The 24,076-nt window shown below is 43.8% G+C and overlaps 1 protein-coding gene across 2 annotated transcripts in view; it reads right to left on the bottom strand.

Moving 5' to 3' along the window:
- The window catches only part of wars2 (tryptophanyl tRNA synthetase 2, mitochondrial), an 81,221-nt gene extending 61,146 nt beyond the window's left edge, over positions 1 to 20,075 (bottom strand). Inside the window, exon 1 of one of the 2 annotated variants that reach the window (XM_086006802.1) lies at positions 19,745 to 20,075. In XM_086006802.1, the coding sequence (XP_085862928.1) occupies positions 19,745 to 19,837 (93 nt within the window). In that variant the 5' untranslated portion in view covers positions 19,838 to 20,075. The remainder of the gene's footprint in view (positions 1 to 19,744) is intronic. The other variant, XM_086006803.1, reaches the window with a different exon arrangement.
- Between the last annotated feature and the right edge of the window lie 4,001 nt (positions 20,076 to 24,076).

Genomic DNA, 24,076 nt, shown 5'->3' with positions numbered 1-24,076 from the left:
ACCTCCAAATGGAAGCTCACCGGCCTCTGCACACCTGATGGTAGTACGGACCCATGTTTTTGTGGGCCCGATATGCTGCCAGAATGATGACCTCTCCTTGGGCTGCTACATGTGTTGCACTGGTTCAAATAATCAGCATGCTTGCGTTGCAGTCTTAACTTGCATTACTATGTAAGCAACCTAGACATGTTGGGATGGCTCAGCATATGTTCACAAGCATGTTTTTGTTTCAAATAGAAGAATTATCGGCCCGGAATTTGCGGTGTCAGTTTCAATGGGATAATAACAGCGAAAGCGGTTTGTTCACTGTTATTACCCCTTTGAAACTGACTGCAACTTCAGGATTTAGCACATGCGCATCCTAACATGGAAATCCTGAAGTTGCAGTCAGTCATTCACTGCTCTGGCACTGGCTGCGCTGTGGACAACCCCTCCCCACCACCATAGCTGGCAATCAGTGTCATCAGGGAAATCAGTGAAACTGACGAAAATGTCGGCTTTTCCACGGTGACACTGAAAGTTAGACCTTGTTGGATTAGGTGTAACTGGGGTTTTAACAGCGTATTGACTGCTAAACAAACGTTACGGCCTTGAAAAACTCATTTTAAATTTTGTGGGGTGTCAAATTTCTCCATTATAATAAAAATCACAATTTAAGAAACTTAAAAAAAAATTATATGTTTTACAAGTTTGTTCATCTTTATTTCAGGTTTACCTTTTCCTCATGCGAGAGCCCCAATATTTGTTTCGCTCTCTAACATTTTTAAAAAGTTAGAATAAAAGCAACTTGTTTACTTCCTGGTTCGCTGTCCGAGAATTCTGCATTGCGATTGGTTGCTTAGACAGCTTGTTGCCGTCACAGCAGCTCGTGCTATGGAATTCCCACTGCACTGCACTGGTCTCAATTGCAGGTTGAAAAAGCCAAACTTCTCGGCACAGAGATTGCGAGATCTTTGTGGGCAGCTTTCTTCGGGGTCAGCGGCAAACGCCTTTGTTTCGCCGCTGACCGAAAATTATAGGCCCCCATCTATATTATCTGCACATATACAGAAGACCAGTTCTCCACTTTCTGAACCTGCCTCCCAATGGGTCTACATTATTGAATGTATCATCCTTTGTATGCGACGTTAGAAAGAGAAGGATTCCTCTTTCTTTTCTTGTGGCAGTGGAGGGATTTTTCCTGTTTTATTGGCCAACATTCCTCTTTTAGTTAATACCACTTAAAAAAACAGATTAACTGGCGATTCATCAAATGGCAGCTTGTGGGGCATTGCTTGCACACTCAACTTCATAATAACTATCACTGCACTTTGCACGTCAAAAGAAATCATTACAAACACACTTTCAAACATTCCAACATAAAAACCATTATAGAAATTGAAATAGTATTTGAAAGTCTTTATAAAGAAGAAAGACTTGCATTTATATAGCACCTTTCACACCTCAGGATGTCCCAAGGCACTTTGCAGCAAATGAAGTACTTTTAAAGTGTAGTCACTGTTGTAATGTACCAGTATGCTATCAGTGTGGCAGCCATTTGCACACAGCAAGCTCCCACAAACAGCAATGTGATCATTATCAGATAATTTTCTTTTGTAATGTCGGTTGAGGGATAAATATTGCCCAGGACACCGAGGAGACCTCCCCTGCTCATCTTCGAGCTATGGGATCTTTTATGTCCACCTGAGGGGGCAGACATCTCAGCCGAAAGACGGCAACCCTCGAGTGCTTTTACACCGTAACAGGCTTCACTAGTGTACCACTTCAGTGTCTGAACCAGTCTATTTTATTGTTCTTCCATACTGGTACAATATTAAATGAGGATTTTGCACCACTCTAACCCCATATGCGCCAATAATTGAACTATATGCAGAATTTTAAGTACGGCAGAATTAATACCAACCTTGCAGAGGATGTCAAAGTTGACTGGTCTCCTCGAATGGAAGCTGCTGGAATGAGGCTAATTAAGGCAGCAAGTATCCAGGTTGTAATATGGACTGGTTGTAGAAGTACTGAAACTATTTACTGTACAGTCCTGTCACAGCTTGACACCAATCTCGTCTCCTCTGTACTTTGACACAATTTAAATAATAAAATGCCTGAGCATCGAGAAATAAAACAAGTTTATTTTTTCCCCAATTCTGGCTAATGCTACAGGTATTACTGACAAATTATCAATCGCATGCCAAGGGGGGGGGGGGGGGGGGGCGGGGAGGGGAAAAGAAAATCACATGCTAAACAACATCTCACCACCGAGCATGCTGCCAAACGTGCACAAGACCAGGACTGACTCATTTAAAGCATCTTCAGTGCAAATCAGATAAATTTACCACCCAAGGAGCTGAATGTCTGCAGCTGGAGAGCGTGAAAGCCTGTTCAGTTCTGGCACTATCTGCTTTTCAGATAGGCTGCTAAACACGTGAGAGGCTGGAGTTATCAGCAAATGGAATACCATCACTTTAGATCAGATTCACCGGGGCCCAGCGACCAGCTTTTTAATGAGGCTTGAGTTGGTGCACTCTATCAACAGCTCTGGAAATGTCAAACTACTGTTCTAACTTCACAGTGGACATCAAGAGTGGGAATCTTCAGAAAAGTCTGGAATTAATGCAACTGAAAGTCATGCAGACAGGTGGACTTGAAGATGATGGCCGATTTCAGCATTGTCCAATGCTTTAGCAATGAGCCACATGTGGCTAATTCAGAATCCAGATGTGACCAGTTGCATCACTGATTAGTAAATTAAAAAATGAGTAATAGATACCGTTGTTGGGCATGTGATCTCAATACTCATACTTGCATGATGTATGCATGTGTATTTTAACCTTCTTATGCATGTTTTGAAATAATGGTAAGAAGAAAAGTAAAGTAGAGTTTGCAAGTGCTTTTTTGATCATTGAGTGCTTTACCTCCTTGGTTACTTAATGGTGGTAGATGTTTGTTAAGTAAATCCACAGGTGAAGTATAATTACCTGTATTGTGCGAGTGTATGCAAGGTGTTTTTTACTAAATTTAGTGCATGTGGCTAAAATGGTGTTGCCATAGCCACACCTGTGGCTAGTCAGCAATTTATTTGGACAGCACTGGCCTATTTCATACCATGGTGCTCGCTCGCTCTCTCTCTCTCGCTCCAATATTGAAGCGATAAGGCTGGGCTATCACTCCTCCAAAAAGATGATGATGAAAGCAGCCTTTGTTACCAGTGCAAGATCTCCATGCTTATGCCAGGAACACGAGTTGTTCCTGAACATTTCATATCAATCTAAAAATTACACACACAGATTAACAGACTGGAGAACCAATGTCCAGAAGAGTGTACTTGCCTGGAACACCATCCTTTATACGCAGAATTTTAAACTAAGCTCTTTCATTATTTCTAGAATTTTTTTTATATGGGGCCACAATTTGCTGTAGCAGGGCAATGACCGGTGTCCGCAGTTAGTTAGACTTGCCCTCGCCTGTTTAATTGCGATGATATTTTGTGCCGCAAGTTGCTGGAAGTGCGAGCTGATAACGTCGCAGTGAGGGGAACTGGGCATCTGGGACCTCAGTGAACAGGGCAAGCAACTGCGCAATCTCCTTAACCAATCAGATTGAAGGACTGTGAAATTAACAGCACAAGGACTGCGAACGAAGTGTAAATTGGAGTGGGTAAATTCAATGTCAAATCAGTTACAGAAAGAGAATTAAAGAGACGGAAAGAAAGATTGGATTAAAAGAGAGAAAGAAGACAGAATTTTTTTAAATTTAAAATGACATTTTTTAAATCTCCAACAATTAAAACTTGAAGAAATGATTTCTACACTTGGCAGTAATTAACACTTATCACGTTGTTAAAAGGGTACTTAGACTGAAATGGACAAGACTTACTTTCTGTGAGGAGTTTAGTTCATATCTACCATTCAATGTATTTCAATGCTGAGATAGACAGCAAGATGTCACTTTCGCAAAGCTAAAGGCGGAATGCTGCATCTCGGACAGCAACTTCTGGATTCCCGCATATCTACCCTCACCTGAAGTTTCTATCATTATTGTATAAATAAGGGCAAGCGCTGTTGGCCTCGCTGTTATTTTGACAGCAAATTATGGCACATTGTCTCCTCTCCTCAGTGGTCCAAGCTTGTTGTTCAAGGCTTTGTGCGACATTGAATCAACTGCAGATGCCCAAAAATAAGCCTTTCTAAAATGAAGCTATTGCTTTTTGGTGCGTGCTATAAGCTATGTAATCCATCAATCAGTAGCAGTGTCCTGCACACTATGCTTCTTTGAGCAACAGGGCAATATATGACAGAACCTTAAATGTAGAGTCAACCATCGGTTGCTGCTGCAGCATGTATTAAGCTATGGGAAACCTGTTGCTCGTTAGTGCCCCAGTAAACTTACCAATGTCCCCAGCTACCATGCTAAAACTTCAACCTCCTATTTTTCCCAATCCTTTTTGCGGGTGGGGGTGAGGAGAAAAAGAAAAATATAAAATGATGGTAGACACAGAAACTGCTCCCAAAATGGCGATTACTGGTAAGCTTCTTCCAGAATCAGAGATCCTCAATTGAGATCTAGGTTCACTGCTAATGATATGTCCTCCAAGGAACATGGCGCACAGGAACGAGGTTGCTACTGAGCTGTTGGATTGCATAGCTTGTAGCACGCACCAAACAGCAATAGCTTTTGGAAGGGTTTATTTTTGGGTATCTGCAGCTGATTCACTGTGGACTGGGTGGCACAAAGCCTTGAACAAGAAGCTGCAAACACCAAGGATAGAAGACAATATAAAACTTATCTGGAAAACATAAGAGAGAGTTTAGTAATGAAGTGGCCATAAAAAAGGAGCACTTAAAAATTCACAACCAGTCCGTGAGTACTAAAAGGAGAATGGTGTAGAGAAAGAAATTTAATGAGTACTATTGTCTTCTGCTCCTACCCCCCTCCAACAATGTCACAACAGTGATAACCAGACAATACTAACTTGTAATAAAAAACAAGAAATGCTGGAAATGTACAGCGGGTCTGTCTGGAAAAGCAGGTTAACATTTCGGCCCAGAATTTGTGACAAAGGTTCACACCCAGAACGGTTACCCTTTTCTTTCCTGGTGCTGACCGACCTGCTATGTATTTCCAGCAATTCCTGTTTTTTATATTTCAGCACGGACATCTCTCCAGATCAGATTTCTGACCTGCCCAGTTTCTGGATTACTCTTTGGAGCTAATCCTGGATGCATCCATTGTATGACGTACATCAGTGAAGAGAGCTCACTGGTGCAAGATGAGACTTGAAATGGCAGGTCAATTCAGAGGAAGGGTAAATGAATAACAAATGTAGCTTCTGAAAGGCAAGAGATCTTTACCTCATTTTATATATCATATTGATGGAGTGGTGGTGGGAACTACTTTACACTGAACGTCCTCCCCACACAGGACCTTTCTTCTTTGAGGAAACCAAGGTAGATGTACAAGAGGTGTGGCTGAAGTACTTCTGGAGCTGATTAGATACTGGGGTCATATTAGGAGATTTGAAAACTGTAAATGTTGCTCCAGTCTTTAAGAGGTCCCAGTGCGGACTCGATGGGCTGAATGGCCTCCTTCTGTACTGTACCATTCTATTATTCTAAGTGTGACCCTGGGAATGACAGGCCTGCAACCTTCATTTCTATAATAGAAAAAAATACTGGAGTATATTATAAAAGGGAGCAATCTAAATTTAACAAGTGAAGAGGAAAGAAGTTCAACCCAACATGAGTTTACAAAACCAAGGTCATGCCTAAAATATGCCTGCAATCACCTCAGTCTAAACCGAGGCCCCGTCTGCACCCTCAGGTGGATGTAAAGGATCCCAAGGCACTATTTCGAAGAAGGGCAGGGGAGTTATCCCCGGTGTCCAGGCCAATATTTATCCCTCAACTAACATAACAAAAACAGATTATCTGGTCATGATCACATTGCTGTTTGTGGGCGCTTGCTGTGCGCAAATTGGCTGCTGTGTTTCCCACATTACAACAGTGACTACACTCCAAAAGTACTTCATTGGCTGTAAAGTGCTTTGAGACATCCATTGGTCGTGAAAGGCGCTATATAAATGCAAGTCTCTTTCTTTCTTTCTTTCTCGGTACCACAGGGATTAGTCCTATTCACAATATGACAGAGGTAGATGTACATGGACATGTATTTATGAATAAGCCTACCGATTTTATGGTTAATAACAACAGAAAATGCTGGAAATACTCAGCAGGCCAGGCAGCATCCGTGGAGCGAGAAACAAAACTCTTTCTCTCTCCACGGATGCTGCCTGGCCTGCTGAGTATTTCCAGCATTTTCTGTTGTTATTTCAGATTTCCAGCATCCGCAGTATTTTGCTATCGATTTTATGGTTAAACCTGATAATTAAGCTCCCAAAGCTGAATTAGGGCAAAACTGGCAAGACTCGGAAATATCAACATCAGCATAGTGCAGTTCTGGTGTAAAGAGTACAGCCAGTTCCCGGCTTGTTGTAGGAACCACTCCACCTTTCCCTCCATGCACCCGGTAGTGTGGCAGCATTGACGTAGAGCACACCTTCAGTCAGGCGAGTGAAGATGAGGATGTCGCTATTAATACACGTAAACTCCTTTTAGCATTATACTTCATGAACGGTTATAAGCATTTAATGGCCCAGAAATTGCTGGGAAATAACGGCGAGTTTAATGTGCATGCCATTATCACTGTGTAAATCATCCAGCAATTTGTGGCAAGGAAAAGATACCCAGTGAGTTGCGAATTGCCACAAATTGTTGGACGATTTGCGCCGCTCCGCCGTTAGCCGCGTGAAAACGGGTGCTCGCCGTCAACGTTCCCGTGAGTTTCAAGAAATTGCTGCATTTGCGTGTAAATATGCAGAAAGTTAGAGCTGGTACTTAACAGCGTAAGGACTCTTAATGAAGAGATTTATGTTCCTGCAGTGCCAATCAACCACTCAAGGAACAATTGAAACTGTGGAGTCTCATTTCTGCAGGTAGTAAATTGTTCTTATAGATTTTAAAAATTTTGAACGTTTAAATATTTTTAAAAACTTTTCCTTTGACTTTTTTCTTTCTTAATCCAATATTTCTTTCACTCTCTTTCTGTACCTAATTTGACACTAATTCACTGTATTTCCTTCTCCGTTGTTCCTTTGTTTCTTTCTCTATCCTGAAATTTAATTGGTTAAGGAGGTAGACTGTTGGTCCAGTCGTTCACCAAAGTCCCAGATGCCCCGCGCTGTGCCATTATCAACTCGCACTGCCAGCAATTTGTGGCACAAAAAACTGGAGCTGAAGGGTCAGGGGGAGGGGAAAAGTCTAACTAATGGGGCACACCGCAAGGTGCCCCGCTCCAGCGGATTCTGGGCCATTATTTACTTACGGTATTTTATTTTCTCTTTCCAAAATGAATTCGCTAATTAATTTTCCGATCATGAACATCCTGTTTTATGTTTGACTTGATAAAGCACTTACTTGTTTGCAGGTGATTTTACCTGAACTCAAGTAAAAAAAAAAAAATTAGCAAGCTAAATTATAAGTAATCCTTATTTTCATTAATTTTGTGGTTGTTGGTTCAATTGAATTAACAAGGTATTCAATTCATTCCAAAACCAGTTCAGCAACGCTCTGCAAGTGTAGTAAACAGTTTGCTACTGAAGTAACCAGTCCAATGGACCCTAGGCTCCACATAAACGCCTCCATCCACAAGCACTATCACCTCCTCAAACTTGGACAAGGCCTTACTACCTCCCAGCTTTCTGTACCTGACAAAAGCCAATCTTTGACTACTTCACTTCTTTCCACAAAAACTTGGCTCCAAATGCTACACCCATCTTGTTCCGCCCTGGGCCAAAAAAAAACAACCCTCTCCAATTCCCTCTTACATAGGAACAAAAAAAGAATTCAATGGGCATTACTGTAATAGGATTCGAGGCACTTATCAAGGTACGGGCCACTTATTTCGCCTGAAACATACGCCCAACTTCTAAGTACAGCAAGAGACAACCATTCGGCCCACTACAATTGTAGAATGGAACAGAACTTCCTCACTCCAGTGCCAGAGAACAGATTACATTTAATTGACTCAATTAACTCAGTAGTCTGCTAATCCCAAACTCAGGTTCTGAGCAGTCAAAAACATCTTTTAAATTATCTATCAAGAGGTTTATAGTAGGAATCAATAGCTAGTGTTAAAAGCTAACTTAAGCTGCAGCATCAGTTCCATTCTCATTAATGAATGGCCATTCTTCAGCAGCAGTTTCTCATTTATTAGAAATATTTTTTTCTAAATCTTAGACGAGAGCACATTTTTCCCCTTTCAAACTGAATTTCATGTGATTTGTGAAGGATAAAGTGGTGCAATTATTCCACTTACAATCTTAAAGTATGCCTCTAAATAATACCATATTGTTCATTTTATACATATTACAAGACTTTCCTCCCATTATTATGCCAGGACACTTGGGACAGCCCTCCTGGTGTTTCTAATATTACATGGAGCTACAGTTCATGGTTTGATCCTGTGTTGCTTCATGATTCAACCTTCTAGAATTTTCTTCTATGGGAGAAGGGAAATAGGTGCTTTGAAATAAAATGTAGGGTACAGAAAACTGGACGTAACATTCCAGTCAGCAGAGAAAAATATAGGAGGGAAAACAGACGTGTTTGAGGTTATGAATTTCCAAGCACTGGTGGTAATGGGCTAATGTAAGGGATGGGGTTTTGTAAAATCTGTACTATGGCAGTAAAGCATGTCTTTTGCACATGAAGAGTGCTTTAACAATGTTAGTTGTTGTTGTAGTGAAGATTGTGTAGTATGTGCAAGGTCAAAATATTAAAAAGTACTTACCGTGGTGCATCATACCTCTTCAGCTATTACATGTATAATACTTAAGTAACACAGAGTAATTCAATCTCGAGGCTGCAGTGGACCTTCCATTTACAGTCCCCTTCACCATCGTCTCATTGTCTGTATTTGTTCAGATGTACTCAATATGGCACAAGAGCCCAGATATGATGAAACCCTAACATTAACTGAAGTCAGAATTATCTGAAAACATAATTTTGGTACTAAAAGACTTTACGAGATGTCATCCACATCAATTAGACCATCTCACCTCTCTTTTAAGAGCCACTGCTAAATCTTTTTGCGCTTTCCTTACCAAAATCCCCTCCCATCTAGCTTCACTCACACTCTGCACTGTCTTTTTATCCTCGAGACTTCAACTTCAACACAGAGTCACCCTGCTCTGTTAACTGGTCCTCCCTCGACCCTAGCCTCCATATAAACGCCTCCATCCACAAGCACTGGCACCTCCTCAACCTTGAGGCCTCACTACCTCCCAGCTTTCTGCATTGACAAAAGCCAATCTTCACTTCATTCCACAAAAACCTGGCTGCAAATGTTGCAACCATCTTGTTCCGCCCTGGAACAGAAAAATAAATCCTCTCCAATTCCCTCTTACATAGGAACAAAAAAAAATGGACAGGACATTGTGATCTATCTGGCCTGGCTCACCAGCACTATTGCTACTGCCATTGATCTACTTCAGAATAGCCTCGAGTTTCCTTTAATGCCCTTCTTCCCAGCAGGTCCCAGGCAGTTCCCAACCTCTCTGTCCCCATGGTAAACCACCAGGCATGGCTCAACCGTCAGTTTGCTGCTGCTCCCTCTCCTGAAAAATTCCTACAATTTCAAGATCTTTCTGGAAGGCAAAAATGATCTCGAGCTTCTTTTCATTATCACAAGCCATCTCCTAGATCTCCTTTCTCTGCACCTTCAATACACACCTCTGACACCAAATGTGAGCAGTTTATGGACTTTTTTTGCCTCAAAGACATACGTTTGACAGCTTTTACATCCTCCACCCACCCACCACAAATCCATCTTCCCTCTGTCCTTTCCCTATGCAGTTTCTCACATTTCTAACTCTGACTTTGGAAAATGCATCTCTTTCATGTAGCTCACTACGCGTTTCCTCAATCCCATTTTGTCTCACTTATGACTATCCAGTTTCTCTTTCTAGGCTCATGCTCAAAAACTAAATGCTCCCTATCCACTGGTACTGACTGTACCACTTTGAAGACGACTATCATTACCTCTTCCCTCAAAAGCTCACACTCAACTCCTTTACTTTTTCCGACCCAATCTTTCTTGCCAAGGTAACCAACCAACTCTGCACTTAGTTCTTAGTTCATCGATCACTCCCTGCTGAAATCCCTCCAATCCAGTTTCCAACCCACCCATAGCACCGAGATCGCCCTGAAAAACATTACCAATAATGTCTTGGGTGACTGCAGCTGTGGCATACGGTCACTCTTTATCTTGTTTGATCTATCTGCCATTTTGGATATTTGGAAGTATTCAATCATGTCTTCTCCATGGCCTCTCCTCTGTGGTCCATTTAATGGTACTATACTGCCTTGTTTCTATTTCTCTCATTCCCAATATAACCACCTCATCTCCTTGAATGATTTCTCCTCCTGTGGCATTGCTCCATCTTCAGTCCCCCTCCTATTCAACATCTGGGACACAAATTATTTCTGCTAACCCATGTTCGGATTTATCCTGCAGATCCTCACTGTACAATTGCCACACAGAGTTTACGAAGTCTCAGCTTGTTTTTACTACCTTCAAATCTGCTCCATTACTCCACACTAGCCCCAAACTAAGCACAGTGGTTTACTAAAAATAAAAAGTCAAAAAATGAGGAAAAAAATATTTTTAAATGATACCAATTATTTTCTCAAGACTTAAATAGTTTTAGGCTGTCCATTTATTACACTCTGAACTGGGAGAGGGAGCAGCTTTATAGAGATCACTGGTACTAAAGCATTCTCAGAGTTTAGTGCTTTTCATGGACAAAATAATTTAACAGAAGGAAAACAAAATGGTAGATGCAAGTACTTTGAATGTTACATACTTTCACCTCTCTTTGGGGGGGGGGGGGGGGGGGGGGAAATCGCATTAAGAACTTTGCTTCACTCTACATTGCTGTGTGAAATAATGCAGCAGAATTGCAGTGACACGTCTATGTTATACCACTGGCACATGTGCTCAGTCAGTTTACAGACAATCTTTTTTTTTTTAATTGCCTGCTACAAATAAAAGGATAGCCTGCAATCTACCTGAACAAAGTCCACACTCCTGGATGTACAATTTCTGCAATTCATGAGGAAAATCCCCACAGCTTTATGGCTGGTGAGTTGTTAGGGATTCCTTATTTGTGGGATGTTCTATATAGTCAGTGGTTCCCCTATTGTGTCCTCAAAAAAGAATCTGTTCCACATATGGTCTCCAAAAACTAAAAAGTGAAGCAATTATCGCCAGCCTAGCACATTTGCATGTTACAAGTAAACACACATTCTTTCAATCTTAAGTCAAATTTACCCGTAAATTACTACAAGCTCTAGTAAAGCATGGTAATTTTATGGTTATATTTTATTCGGTGTGTGGTTATGGTGTTGGGGAGACCCAACTGCATTTCTTCTTTTATCTTGAGCTCCAGTTGCAATTAAAATGTTCACATAAATATTTCTGGGAAAGCAGGGCAGGAGGGAAGAGAGCTTCTTTGGAATTATGTTGGCAACCAAGAGAGCAGGAAGTCAATAGTGAGAGGAGAAAGAATAAAACACAAAAGGAAAGTGACAGAATAAGAAAATAAAAAGACATTACAGAGTCAAAAGGAACAAAAGGCCCAGAGAGAAGACATACGCAGACTATGACTGGAAATATGAAAGGCACAAAGCTTGTGCTGGTCTGGTGTAATTAGTGTACAGAGTACAGTCCAATACTCAAAGCGTATATATAGTTGAATAAGAAAATGATTGTCAATAGTGGCTAGTTAACAGCAGTGTCCTGCTGTGAATGAAAACCGACATTGTGTACATTTTCCAATACTTAAAAAGTGTAAATGTTTAAAAATAACATGCTATCCAGATTCAAACCCAATTATTAGTATGAACAACTATATGTCCCATTAAGATGTCTAGTCAATTTTTGAAAGCAATAAATATTTGAATATTCTTTTACTATGGAAAGCAATTCATTCCAATCACAGGTTGTAGGAAACAGAAAGCTTTTTTTCCCTCTTAATACAAGACAGATGAGAAGGTTTATTCAATGTGGCTCTAGTATTTATTCAACCTGTTATTGCAGGGTTTTTACCAGTCTTGCGAAGACAAGAGCTGGGACCATATCTGTCTACTTTGTACAGATTTAAATAGTGGAGTTTAACTCTGTTCAAGGACAGCCAATTACATCATTTAGATTTAAGGAAAGATGACTAATTAGAAACATTTCATTAAAAATGTTGGTAATGCGCCTGTAAAGTTTTCCGATCGAAGGTCAAGCTGACTGACTTTGTTCTACACAGAGACAAAATATATAAAATATGGCTTTACATAAAACTTAAATGAGTAGAGCCAGGACAACGTGGCAGGTTCCATGTAGGGCTACAAGAGTGAAGCTCAAGTATTTTGGGTCACAAACAGCGTTTGAGCCGGAGATTAAGGAATATGCCAGTATATGGCCATATGATGGCTTTGCCTCAATTACTTGTGGAAAAGTACAGGCATTGCATTTAGTAATTTTCACAACAATTGTGCATTTCTCAGTGTTGCTTACAGAACAATTTTTTTAAACATGCAAGTTGAGGACATCAATAAAAGGGAAGATGAATGCGCATAAGAATATGGAGAGCTGTGGTTGAGGTGATCACAAGGACATAAGAAATAGGAGCAGGAGTAGGCCTTTTGGCCCCTCGAGCCTGCTCCGCCATTCAATAAGATCATGGCTGGTCTGATCTTGGCCTCCACTTTCCCGCCCACTCCCCATAACCCTCGATTCCCCTGTAGTTCAAAAATCTGTCCATCTCCACCTTGACTATATTCAATGACTCCGCCTCCACAGCTCTCTGGGGTAGAGAATTCCAAAGATTCACGGCCCTCAGAGAAGAAATTCCTCCTCATCTCCATTTCAAATGGGCGAGCCCTTATTCTGAAATTATGCCCCTTAGGAGGGCCTAATCGAACATTAAAAAGGTAAAGACAGAGCTGCTATTGCCTCACACTTACTGCAGTACAAATAGCTTTTTAAAAAAGGTTGGCTAGATTCTCTTCTTTTTTTCCTTAACCCTGTTTCTTTCCCCTGCCACCAACATCCCACCCCACCCCACCCATGCTTTCTTTTGGCTCCATTTTGTAGGTTTTTGTCTTTGGTTTCCTTTTTTCCTCCCTCCTTTCACTTTTTGCTTATTCACCCTTTAAATGTTGGCCTATCTAGAATGCACAGGGCTGGGAAAACATTGTAACAAAGTACCACTGAGGGAAAGAAAAGCAACTGATAGCTCATTCTCACCTGTAAGGATGAAAACATTGGCCCGGAACTATTGTAGGGGGTGGCGGGTACGCCCAGTCAGTTATGCCCCTGACTGTTGGTGAGCAGTTCGAACCGCTCCCACGCCCCTGGGTTCTAGACACCGGACTTAGGTGCAGGCAGCGATACAGAAAACTCGAGTAGACAAGCGGTTCGGTGTAAGAAAACCAAGATTTTATTAAAACACAGTCTTATGAGAAATTTACTGGTAAACAATTACAGGCATAAACAAAATAACTATACTTATACAGGGAATGGGGAACACGCGGCACAGCAAGGGAAAACAAACTACATTAACAATCCCCTTATCCTTATCCCACCCCTATACCTAACTAGATTAAGCGAAGAGGGGCCAGGAATTCATGCTCAATGAATCAAAATCTGCTGGGTTCAAACGGGTGTGGGGTTTGGGGTTCGCTCTTTGTGCTCTCTGGGACCTGCCGTCGTCATGTGGTCTCAGGGCGCTGCAAGGGCGTCATCCAGGTAAAGTACCCCGAGGTTAAAGTCTTTGCTTGGGTACTTTACCTCGCAGGGATGATGGTTCTTCTTCCCCGGGCGGCAGCAGCTGAAGCTTGCATGAAGATAGTCGTCGGTCGGCTGGATTGAAGGCCCGATTATTCGACGCGTTCTTCAATCTTCTCCCAATTCGTCTCGTCTCATCTCGTCCCGCCTCGTCTGGCCTGGTTTGCCAGTGTTCGCCTGGTGCGATGCCGGCCGTCCCTGATGGGTTTGGGAAGACACAGGCAGTGGCCAGGCAGCAAGCGCGGGAGAGCAAGAGCCAAGAGGGCAAGAGAGCGTTGGTTACTGGGCAAGAGAGCGTTGGTTACAGACGGGCCTACAATTACACTCCTTCGGATGGCCCTTATGTGCGCGCCAAATCAGGTCAGTCCATTGTTTCACTTTTGGCGGGCTGTTTTGAATGATTACACCAATCTAAACTAACTCTTTTTAGCTGGCCGTTTATCGCACCTAATGGCCTGATGTCCGAGCTGTATTGTCATTAATGCATTTTAATCGGCCTGTGCAGCCTTGGTCGCTTCCCTAAGCTGTTTCCGATTACGTATGCGTACAAACTAATGGCCTTGCGCTTAGGCCTAACTGGGGTAATCTGTTCCAATCTGACGAAATTCATATTCAGTGTTTGCTTAACTGTCTAGGTTTTCCAAACACAAAAGTCCTTTTTTCACAGAAATGTATTTTAAGTTTCGATGTCCCAAAACAGCTTGTTCTGTGCTGGAGAGTCCAAGCTTTTAAAATCTTACAGGCTTTTGGTCACGAGGTGCGGACGCCATCTTTTGGGTACCCTTTTTAAATTGTCCATAGGGTCCCTTTATTAATAACCTTGGGGGAAATGTGGGAATTTTGCGAATCTTACACTATCAGGCCTGATGACGGTGAACTGGCAGTGTTTGCTGTCATTTTGCCTTTGAAACTGACCACAATGTCGGGATTTAGTGCACGCAGCCCAACGCGGAAATCCTGAAGTTGCGGACTGTCATTCACTGCTCCGCCACAGGCTGCGCTGTGGCCCCCACTGAGCCAACAATCATCAAAATAAATCACTGCTCTGATGAAAACTGCCTTTTCCGAACAAATATCACTGTTGGAAACCCCATAAAAAGTTAGACCCATACAAATGAGGTGTAACTGGGTTTTTAACAGCGATCTGAGTAATAACTACTGATAAACAAACGTTATGGCCCTGGAAAAGTAATTTTGTGGAGTGTCAAATTTATCCATTTTAATAACAATTACAATTAAGAAACTTTACATTTAAAAAAAAAAAAGTTTGTTCATCTTTATTTCATGGTGTGGAGATGCCGGTGTTGGACTGGGGTGGACAAATGCAAGAAGTCACACAACACCAGGTTATAGTCCAACAGTTTTATTTGAAATCACAAGCTTTCGGAGCGCTTGACGAAGGAGCAGCGCTCCGAAAGCTTGTGATTTCAAATAAAACTGTTGGACTATAACCTGGTGTTGTGTGACTTCTTGCATCTTTATTGCAGGTTTACCTTTTCCCCATACAAGAGCCCCAATTTTGTTTTGCTCTCTAACATTTTTTTAAAAAGTTAGAATCAAAGGCGCTTACTCACTTCCTGGTTCTCGGTCTGTGAGAATTCTGCCTTGTGATTGGCTGCTTGACGTCACAGCAGCTCGCGCTATGGGATTCCCCATTAACTTATGCTGATTTCAACTGCACCTCGGAAAAGCCAAGCTCCTCGCCACAGAGATCTCGAGATCTTTGTGGGAAGCTTACTTCGGGGCCAGTGGCGAACGCCTTTGCTTCGCCGCTGACCGCAAATTACGGGCCATTGTGACCTAAAGTTGAGCTCAAGAATAGAGCAGGAGACAAGCCTGACCAGGGGCGGGTGGGGAGAGTTGTTGGACATGTTGGATGACGGAATAGGTTTACAGGCAAGATTTGTGATTATTCCCCCCTCTCCCCAAAATTACAATTTTTACACATTTATGTTATAGGTTTAGTTTTACTGGTATACAGTGTAATATGTGGGGATCCATCATGGCCTCTCAAAGGACTTTCAGGGATACAACTGGTTCCTTATTTTAAATGCAATTATTTTTGTTTGGTTGCTTTAACACTAAAAATAAATTTGAGCCAATCAGCACTCTTCACATTTTATGGATGCCACGGACTTGTGCCAAATGCGAATTTTGAGTTATATTCTCCGTTGACTTGTGCTGGCTGTCCTGCTGACTGGCACAGTCGTCCTTAAAAGTATTTTCGAATGTAACCACCAAAATCTCACTCTTTTGCTTCTCCTTCACTCCCATCACATGTTGGTCTTCTCCACAGAGAAAAAGAGTAAGAAAACAACCAGCATATTTCGGCAATCCAGCCTCAGAAATACAACAAAGCCAATGGTTTCAGTGGAGATGACAGCCAAATATTGCATTACTTTAAGAATTTTCACTTAAAAATCAGTAATTAAGAAAATGTTGGCTTGCAGGGAGTACTAGTATATTTGACAGTAAGGCAATAATGTAGCCTTGCTCAGCAGTATTTCTTTAAATTATAGCTGTATACTCTAATATAAAAGGACAAACTTACATTTATATAGCACCTTTCACACCTTCAGGACATTTCAAAATGCTTCACGGTTAATTAATTACTTTTGAAGTGTAATCATTGCTGTTATGTAGATAAACACAGCTGTCAATATGCACACAAGTTCCACAAACAGTAATTAGATCAATTTAATTAATCTCGTGTCGGTTGAGGGGTAAATGTTGCTTTTCTTTGAAATAATGCCACGGGAGTTTTGATGTCCACCTAAACAGGCATACAGGGCCATGGTTTGGTATCGAATCGGAAGGACTGCACCTCCGACAATGCAGTACTCTCTCAGTACTGCTCTGGTGCCAGTCTTATCTGGTGGTGGGGTAGTGGTTATGCTACTGGACGAGTAATCCAGAGGCCTGGACTAATGATCTGGAGACGCGAGTTCAAATCCTACCACGGCAAATGGTGACCAAACTACCGGATGGTCATAAAAACCCATCCGATCCACTAATGTCCTTTAGAGAAGGGAATCTGCCATCCTTACTTGGTCTGGCCTATGTGACTGCAGACCCACAGCAATGCGGTTGACTCTTAACTGCCCTCTGAAATGAACTAGCAAGCCACTCAGTGATACCAAACCACTACAAAGAAGCATGGACTGCAGCAGTTCAAAAAGGTGATTCGCCACCACCTTCTCAAGGGCAATTAGGGATGGGCAATAAATGCTAGCCTTGCCAGCAATGCCCACATCCTGTGAACGAATAAAAATAAAGCCTAGCTTATGTACTGAAGGCCTTACGATGGGTCTTGAACGCAAGACCTTCTGACTCAGACGCGAGTGTGCTGCCGCTGAGCGAAGCTGGTACATGAGTATAATGTTAAAATTTTCCATGACAGTTAAATTAATATAGTTTTAGCAGCACTATTAATGCTGAAAGGCTATTACCTTATTACTGCAGAATACTGTCAGAAAAATGTAAAGAATAACCAATTCCCTAGTCTGACTAAGACAGTGATCTTAATGAGATGGTTCTGGTAATAGATACAATGGAAACGGAAGCTTAGGTGATTTGCAACTGCCTCAAATGATATTATCTTGTCACCATTTATAGTCTCCATGATCTCCAATTTATTTTTCCTTAAAAAAAATCCATTTTGTGTGAAACACAGACATTTTCACTTGATAACGAGTGACACAAATGCACATATAAAAAAATATTATTGATAGTGTTTACCTTCCGTAAACTTCAGTTCATCTAGAGCTCTGCTGCCCATATCCTGAATAGCACAAGTCGCATTCACCCATAACCCCTGTGCTCGCTGACCTGCATTGGCTCCCGGTTCCAGCAACACCCTGAATTTAAAATTCTGATCCTTGTGTTCAAATCGCTCCATGGCCTTGCCCCTCACCATCTCTGTAACCTCCTCCAGCCCTACAAACCTCCAAGATCTCTGCACCCCTTCCAACGCTGGCCTCTTGCACATCTCTGATTTCCATCGCACCACCATTAGCTGACATGCCTTCAGCTACCAAGGCCCCCCAAGTTCTGGAATTCCCTCCCTAAACCTCTCTACCGCTCTCCCAAGACGCTCCTTAAAACCGAGTATCTCCTTATGTGGCTCGGTGTCAAATTTTGTTTGATATTGCTCCTGTGAGTGCTTTGGGGTGTTTTACTATGTTAAAGGTGCTATATAAATGCAAGTTGTTTTTGTTATGACTCAAAGACTAGACTGTTGAAATTTGCAGTTGTGGCTCCTCCCATCCCTAGAACCCAGGAGGGGAGGGGGAGTGCAAAGCCGAGATTGGTATACAAGCCAAGACACAGAAGGTTCTGGGAGGGAAGGAAGAGGGACTATGCACTGCCTAGGCTAACCATGAGTGCTATGGTATTGATGTCATAATAGGCCAAGCCCTGCATCAAACCAAACAAGAACAAAATAGCTCCATGATGATGTGGCATGGTGTAATTGTGGCCTTAGAAGTATTACCCCCAACTTTGCACTGCAGCAATTAACCAAGGTTACTTAATAACACCTCCTTTCATCCACTGTCAGCAGAACCACCAGCTGCCTCTTCCCTACTTTCTGCAACTCCCTGCCTAAACTTATCCACCTCAATTTATTTCTCCATCTTTAAAAATCTTCTCACAACCTGTCTTTTCACTTAAGCTTTCCATCACCTCTTCTAATGCTCACACCATGGCGCGACATCCAGCCCTATATACCTTTTTTTTTGTTTTTCTCCCTTCTCCACCCCCCCTACATATGGTGCCTTGGCTACAATATAAATGCAAGTTGCTGTTGTGGGATCTACAATTCAAAGCAACTGTTTATATCTGAGCACTTTAAGACATATCTCAGAGAAACAATAAGATGCTACATAAATGGCAATTCTTTCTTTTCCTCCGTGATTGACAAGAATATCAGCCAGACATAATTGGCTGAGAGGGCTTGCCAAGCTAGAAAGTTGAATTAACCAATACAGTTCAAATGACAGTCAGAGTAAAGCACCCTGAATTAACAACTGATATTAATTCAGCGGTCACACTGGTTGTAATACTTCCTCTCAAAAAAAGTGTTCAGAAACTGCTTATACAGAATATTTTACAGAATAGCAGAAAAGGCACAAGAGTTAATGATAGCTCATTTAAAAAAGGTACTGTTGGGCTGGCACTTTCTAAAAGCACTTTATCATATTACCATTATCATTTAATAAGGACGAAACTCAAATGTTTTTTATTTATACACATCCAACAGGTCATCAGTTTAATAGTGCAGGCCTCTTACATTGTATCAGTTACATCTAGTAATATCGGATGCAGATGCAATGACCTTAAAATTATGCACTCACAACGCCAAATCACACCACATTGATTCAGGAGACCACAAAGGAAAAAGATGCATCTTCCTCCATGCACGGAGTATCTGCATCCACTAAACTACTACTGGGTGATAGATTACAGACCAGACGAGATGTATTTATTCCCTTTTTTTAACACTTATCTTGGGTCCGAGGTTGCAGCTAGACACTGGCTACCACAAAGAAACTATCTGCAGAATACAGACTTTGCACACTTAACACAGGCAGGATAATCGTGCCCCAGCAAAAAGATCTAACCAACCGCGACTTTTACATAAAAATAATCAGTTGGTGAATCCAAAGCAGCGCATCAACTACCGAAACAACCCATTAAACTCTGCTCGCGGTGAACACAGGCCGCGCCTCTGGTTTCTGGCCGCAGCCCCTCCGGGCGGGCAGTGACCCGAGGCTCCGCCGGGGAACCGCGGCCGGCCCGGGGACAGGGCAGGCGCGCTTGGTATTTGACAACGGGCGGCTTACGGTGGAAATACCTTTGGTTTCAGGCTCGTTTCGCCGCTGAAGGATTTAATCCCGAGTTTAAACCTTGGAAATCTTAAAATCCGCCTTAGAACGGGCGCTGCCATCTTGGAGTTAAAGGTGAAAAGTCGCGGCGCGGGCACGTGACGTCATTACGGCGGCTCTGCTGTGTTCCAAACTGTTTTGAACACAATTTTCCAAAGTTTACAAATGCCCCAAAATATGTTCGCTGGATCAAGTTACAATTGAAGCAGGGCCAGTGGTAAACTAAAACCAGTGGGCCAGTGTCCAGATAAAACCCACAGGCTGGATGATTCCCAGATACTGTTACTGATAATTAGCACTGGGTTAAATTTCATTCTCTGCTGCACTCACTTCACTGGACATTCATTTTAAATTCTGTCCAACCCAAAGCCATAGAGATAAACGGGCAAGGAAAGCCAATCTAACTGTGGTGTATGTAACTTGTTCCACCTTAAGAGAACTTAAACCTGTTCCACCTTAAGAGATGTACTACTTTCTCTGGCTGCTGTATACGGTAATACCGGTGGTGACCACACCGGTATATAAATGCTGTGTAGTAATTTGCTGGGTAGTGCAGCCCTGACCTTCGACTAGTAAAGACCTGTTAAAGTTATTCTTGTGGTCTGTGTGCAGTGATTCATATTAACCATAACTGGAACACACAGACTTAACACTAACCAAAAGGAATTCTGATTAAAGGTCATCGACCTGAAACGTTAACTCTGTTTCTCCCTCCACAGATGCTGCCTGACCTGCTGAGTATTTCCAGCATTTCCTGTTTTTATGTCAGATTTCCAGCATGCGCTGTATTTTGCTTTCGTCCTTCAGCACCCATTTGGCTAGTCTTTACTTCTTTATATGGATGCACGTGCCAAGTATTGATTATTCTATGTGAAAGAATTCTTCCTGACCTTAGAACTAAATTTATCTTTCATCAGTTTGAACCTATTGCCCCATGCCTTTTCTAAAATAACCTATTGTAGGAATTGCTAAATTCCTAACGAAAATACTGAGAGCGAGTCAATCAGATAACCAAACGATGTTTAATGCAAACTGGTGGAAGTAACGTTCAAAAACGCAGGAGAACTAATCAACAGGTGTTTGCTTAAGGCTGGCTCCACGAGGACTGAGAGGGGAGGCTCCTCAGTCCGACGTCATGACGTCATCACGTTTCCCACCGTTGGGCACGTCACGTGACCCACGTGGTGACGTCATCGCGTTTGGTCTTAACCCTTTAGAGACCGCGCTATTTACATGCAGCAAACGAATACAGATACCGATTCACTCTGTTAAAGGCAATTATGTACATCCATATAAGAGTCCCTTGGTGGCTCTGCCACATGCGCCCCCCCAGAATTGTCTTTAACAACGAAAGTCAATCGAAGAGGAGGTCGGACAAACCTGTTCAAACGACTCCTATATTCTCGGAGAGGAATTTGCTGGGCAGTTGATGAACTGGCAGGTGGAACGATCTGGTCAGGCGTGGTAGCAGCGGGCGGTCGACCACGACACGGTGGCTGTGCAGTTTCGACTGGCTGTTCGAGGTCCAGGTGCGCGGGCTTGAGGCGGTCAAATGAAATGTGGTTGGGTTTGCCACCGATGTCGACCAAAAAACTCTTGGCGCCTGCCTGCAATACTCGGGAAGGGCCCATATAAGGAGGCTTGAACGGACTGCGATGGGCATCGTGACAAACAAAAACGAACTTGGCCCGCATTAGCTCCATTGGAATGTGGGAGGCCGGAAAACCGTGATGTGACATTGGAATTGGCTGAAAAGCTTGGGCTGCTTCCCGGTGGGCATCTAGTTGGTCGGCTGCGGACCACGGCTTCGTTGGTGATGGCAGGAACTCACCTGGCACCCGGAGTGGCTGACCGTACACCAGTTCCGCGGCAGATGACTGCAGGTCTTCTTTTGGTGCCATACGCAAACCAAGCATAACCCAAGGCAGCCTGTCTACCCATGCGGTGCCCTGGAGGCTGGCTCTTAGCGACGCCTTCAATGACCGATGAAAGCGCTCACATAACCCGTTGGCCTGCGGGTGGTAGGCCGTGGTGCGATGGAGCTTGGTGCCCAAACCTAAGGCTACAGCGTTCCAAAGTTTGGATGAAAATTGTGGGCTGCGGTCGGACGAAATATCCGATGGGACGCCGAACCATGCCACCCATGAGGAAATAAAAGCCCTGGCGACATCCGCGGAGGTAGTGGACATCAGAAGAACCGCCTCTGGCCATCTTGTAGTGCGGTCGACCATGGTCAGGAGGTGAATGAAACCTTGTGACGGCGGAAGTGGCCCAACAAGGTCGACGTTGACGTGGTCGAAACGGCGTTCCGGCACTTCGAAGGTGGCCAAGGGGGCTTTAACATGACGTTGCACTTTGGCTCTTTGGCAAACGACGCAGGTGTTAGCCCAGTCGCGGACATCCTTGCGCATCCCTCTCCAGACGAATTTGGATGCTAGTAACTTTTGAGACGCCTTCACGCCAGGATGTGAAAGTCCGTGTATGGCGTCAAAGACTTTCCAACGCCAGGAAACCGGAACGATCGGGCGGGGATCCCCCAAGGAGACGTCGCAAAGCAAGGAGGTGCCCGCCGAGTGGAAATGCACATCCGTTAGCTGGAGGCAGGAGGAGTCGGTACGAAATGCCTGAGTTTCCGGGTCGGCTGCTTGGTCGGCAGCCATGTGTGAATAATCTATTCCCAGCTGGACGGCTTGGACGGTCGCACGCGAGTGACAATCGGCCATCACGTTGTCCTTGCCGGCCACGTGCCGGATGTCGGTGGTGAACTCTGAAATAAAGGTGAGTTGTCGCTGCTGTCGAGCCGACCACGGTTTGGTAGTCTTGGCCATAACAAACGTCAGCGGTTTGTGGTCCACAAACGCGGTGAAGTGGTGCCCTTCCAATAGAAAATGAAAATGGCGGATAGCCAGAAACAGCGCCAACAACTCCCTGTCGAACGTGCTGTACTTGCGCTCATTACGGCGCAGTTGGCGACTAAAAAATGCCAGTGGCTGCCATGCGCCGTTGACCCACTGCCCTTGCATGGCTCCTATGGCGTAATCAGAAACGTCGGTCGTAAGAGCGATGGTGGCTCCAGGCAGTGGGTGTGCCAACATCGTTGCATTTGCGAGAGCGGCCTTTGTGTCTCCGAAAGCGCAATCCATCTCAGGCGTCCAAACCACGGGTTCCTTTCCCGGCTTTCCTCTGAGGGCCTCGTAGAGTGGTTGCATAAGTTGCGTGACCCTGGGAACAAAACGATGGTAAAAATTTACCATACCCAGGAACTCCTGGAGGGCCTTGATGGACTGCGGCCGCGGAAATGCTGCAATCGTCTCCACCTTTGACTGAAGTGGCAGTGCCCCCTCCGAAGTGATGCGGTGGCCCAAAAAGTCCATCTGCTGTAGCCCGAACTGGCATTTGGCCGGGTGGATTATCAGGCCATGCTGATGGAGGCGGCGAAAGAGGATACGCAGATGACTGATGTGTTCCTCTTTAGTGGCGCTGGCGATCAGGATATCATCGAGATACACAAATAAAAACTTAAGGTCCCGCAGCACCGAATCCATAAGGCGCTGAAACGCCTGTGCCACATTTTTGAGCCCAAATGGCATTCAGAGGAACTCAAATAGGCCGAAGGGTGTAATAACCGCCATCTTTGGGATGTCCTGGGGGTGCACAGGCACTTGATGGTACCTACGGACGAGGTCGACCTTGGAAAAGATCGAATTCCCCGCCAAGTGCGCGGAGAAATCCTGAATGTGTGGTATGGGGTACCGATCAGGAGTTGTGACTTCATTAAGTCGTCGGTAGTCACCGCAGGGCCGCCATCCGCCGCTGGGTTTAGGGACGATATGGAGAGGCGAGGACCAGGGACTATTCGACCGGCGAATAATCCCCAACCGCTCCATTGCAGCGAACTCCGCCTTTGCGGCCGCGAGTTTGCTGGGTTCTAGTCGCCGAGCCCGTGCGTAGACTGGGGAGCCGGTCGTTGTAATGTGGTGCTCCACCCCATGCTTGGCGGTCGTTGCAGAGACGGTGGGCCTGGTTAACTCTGGGAATTCCCCAAGAAGGCGGGTGAATTCATTGGGCGCTGGCAAAGCGCAGGAGACCGTGTGCAACGCGACTGAACCTCTAAAGCATGGGATGGAGTTGAACGTGGCGGCGTTGATCAGTCAACGATTTCTTAAATCTACCAACAAGCTGTTGGTGCATAAAAAATCGGCGCCGAGGATCGCTTGCGAGATTTTGGCGGTGATAAACTCCCATTGGAAGCGTTGACCGCCGAAACACACCTGGGCCCGCCATTTCCCAAATGTACGAAT

This window comes from Somniosus microcephalus, chromosome 14 (assembly GCF_052327205.1).
Source record: "Somniosus microcephalus isolate GS21.2 chromosome 14, FLI_Smic_1.0, whole genome shotgun sequence".
Lineage (NCBI taxonomy): Eukaryota > Metazoa > Chordata > Chondrichthyes > Squaliformes > Somniosidae > Somniosus > Somniosus microcephalus.
Note: the sequence above shows the minus strand (reverse complement) of the source record. Positions and strands in the feature narration are given on the sequence as shown.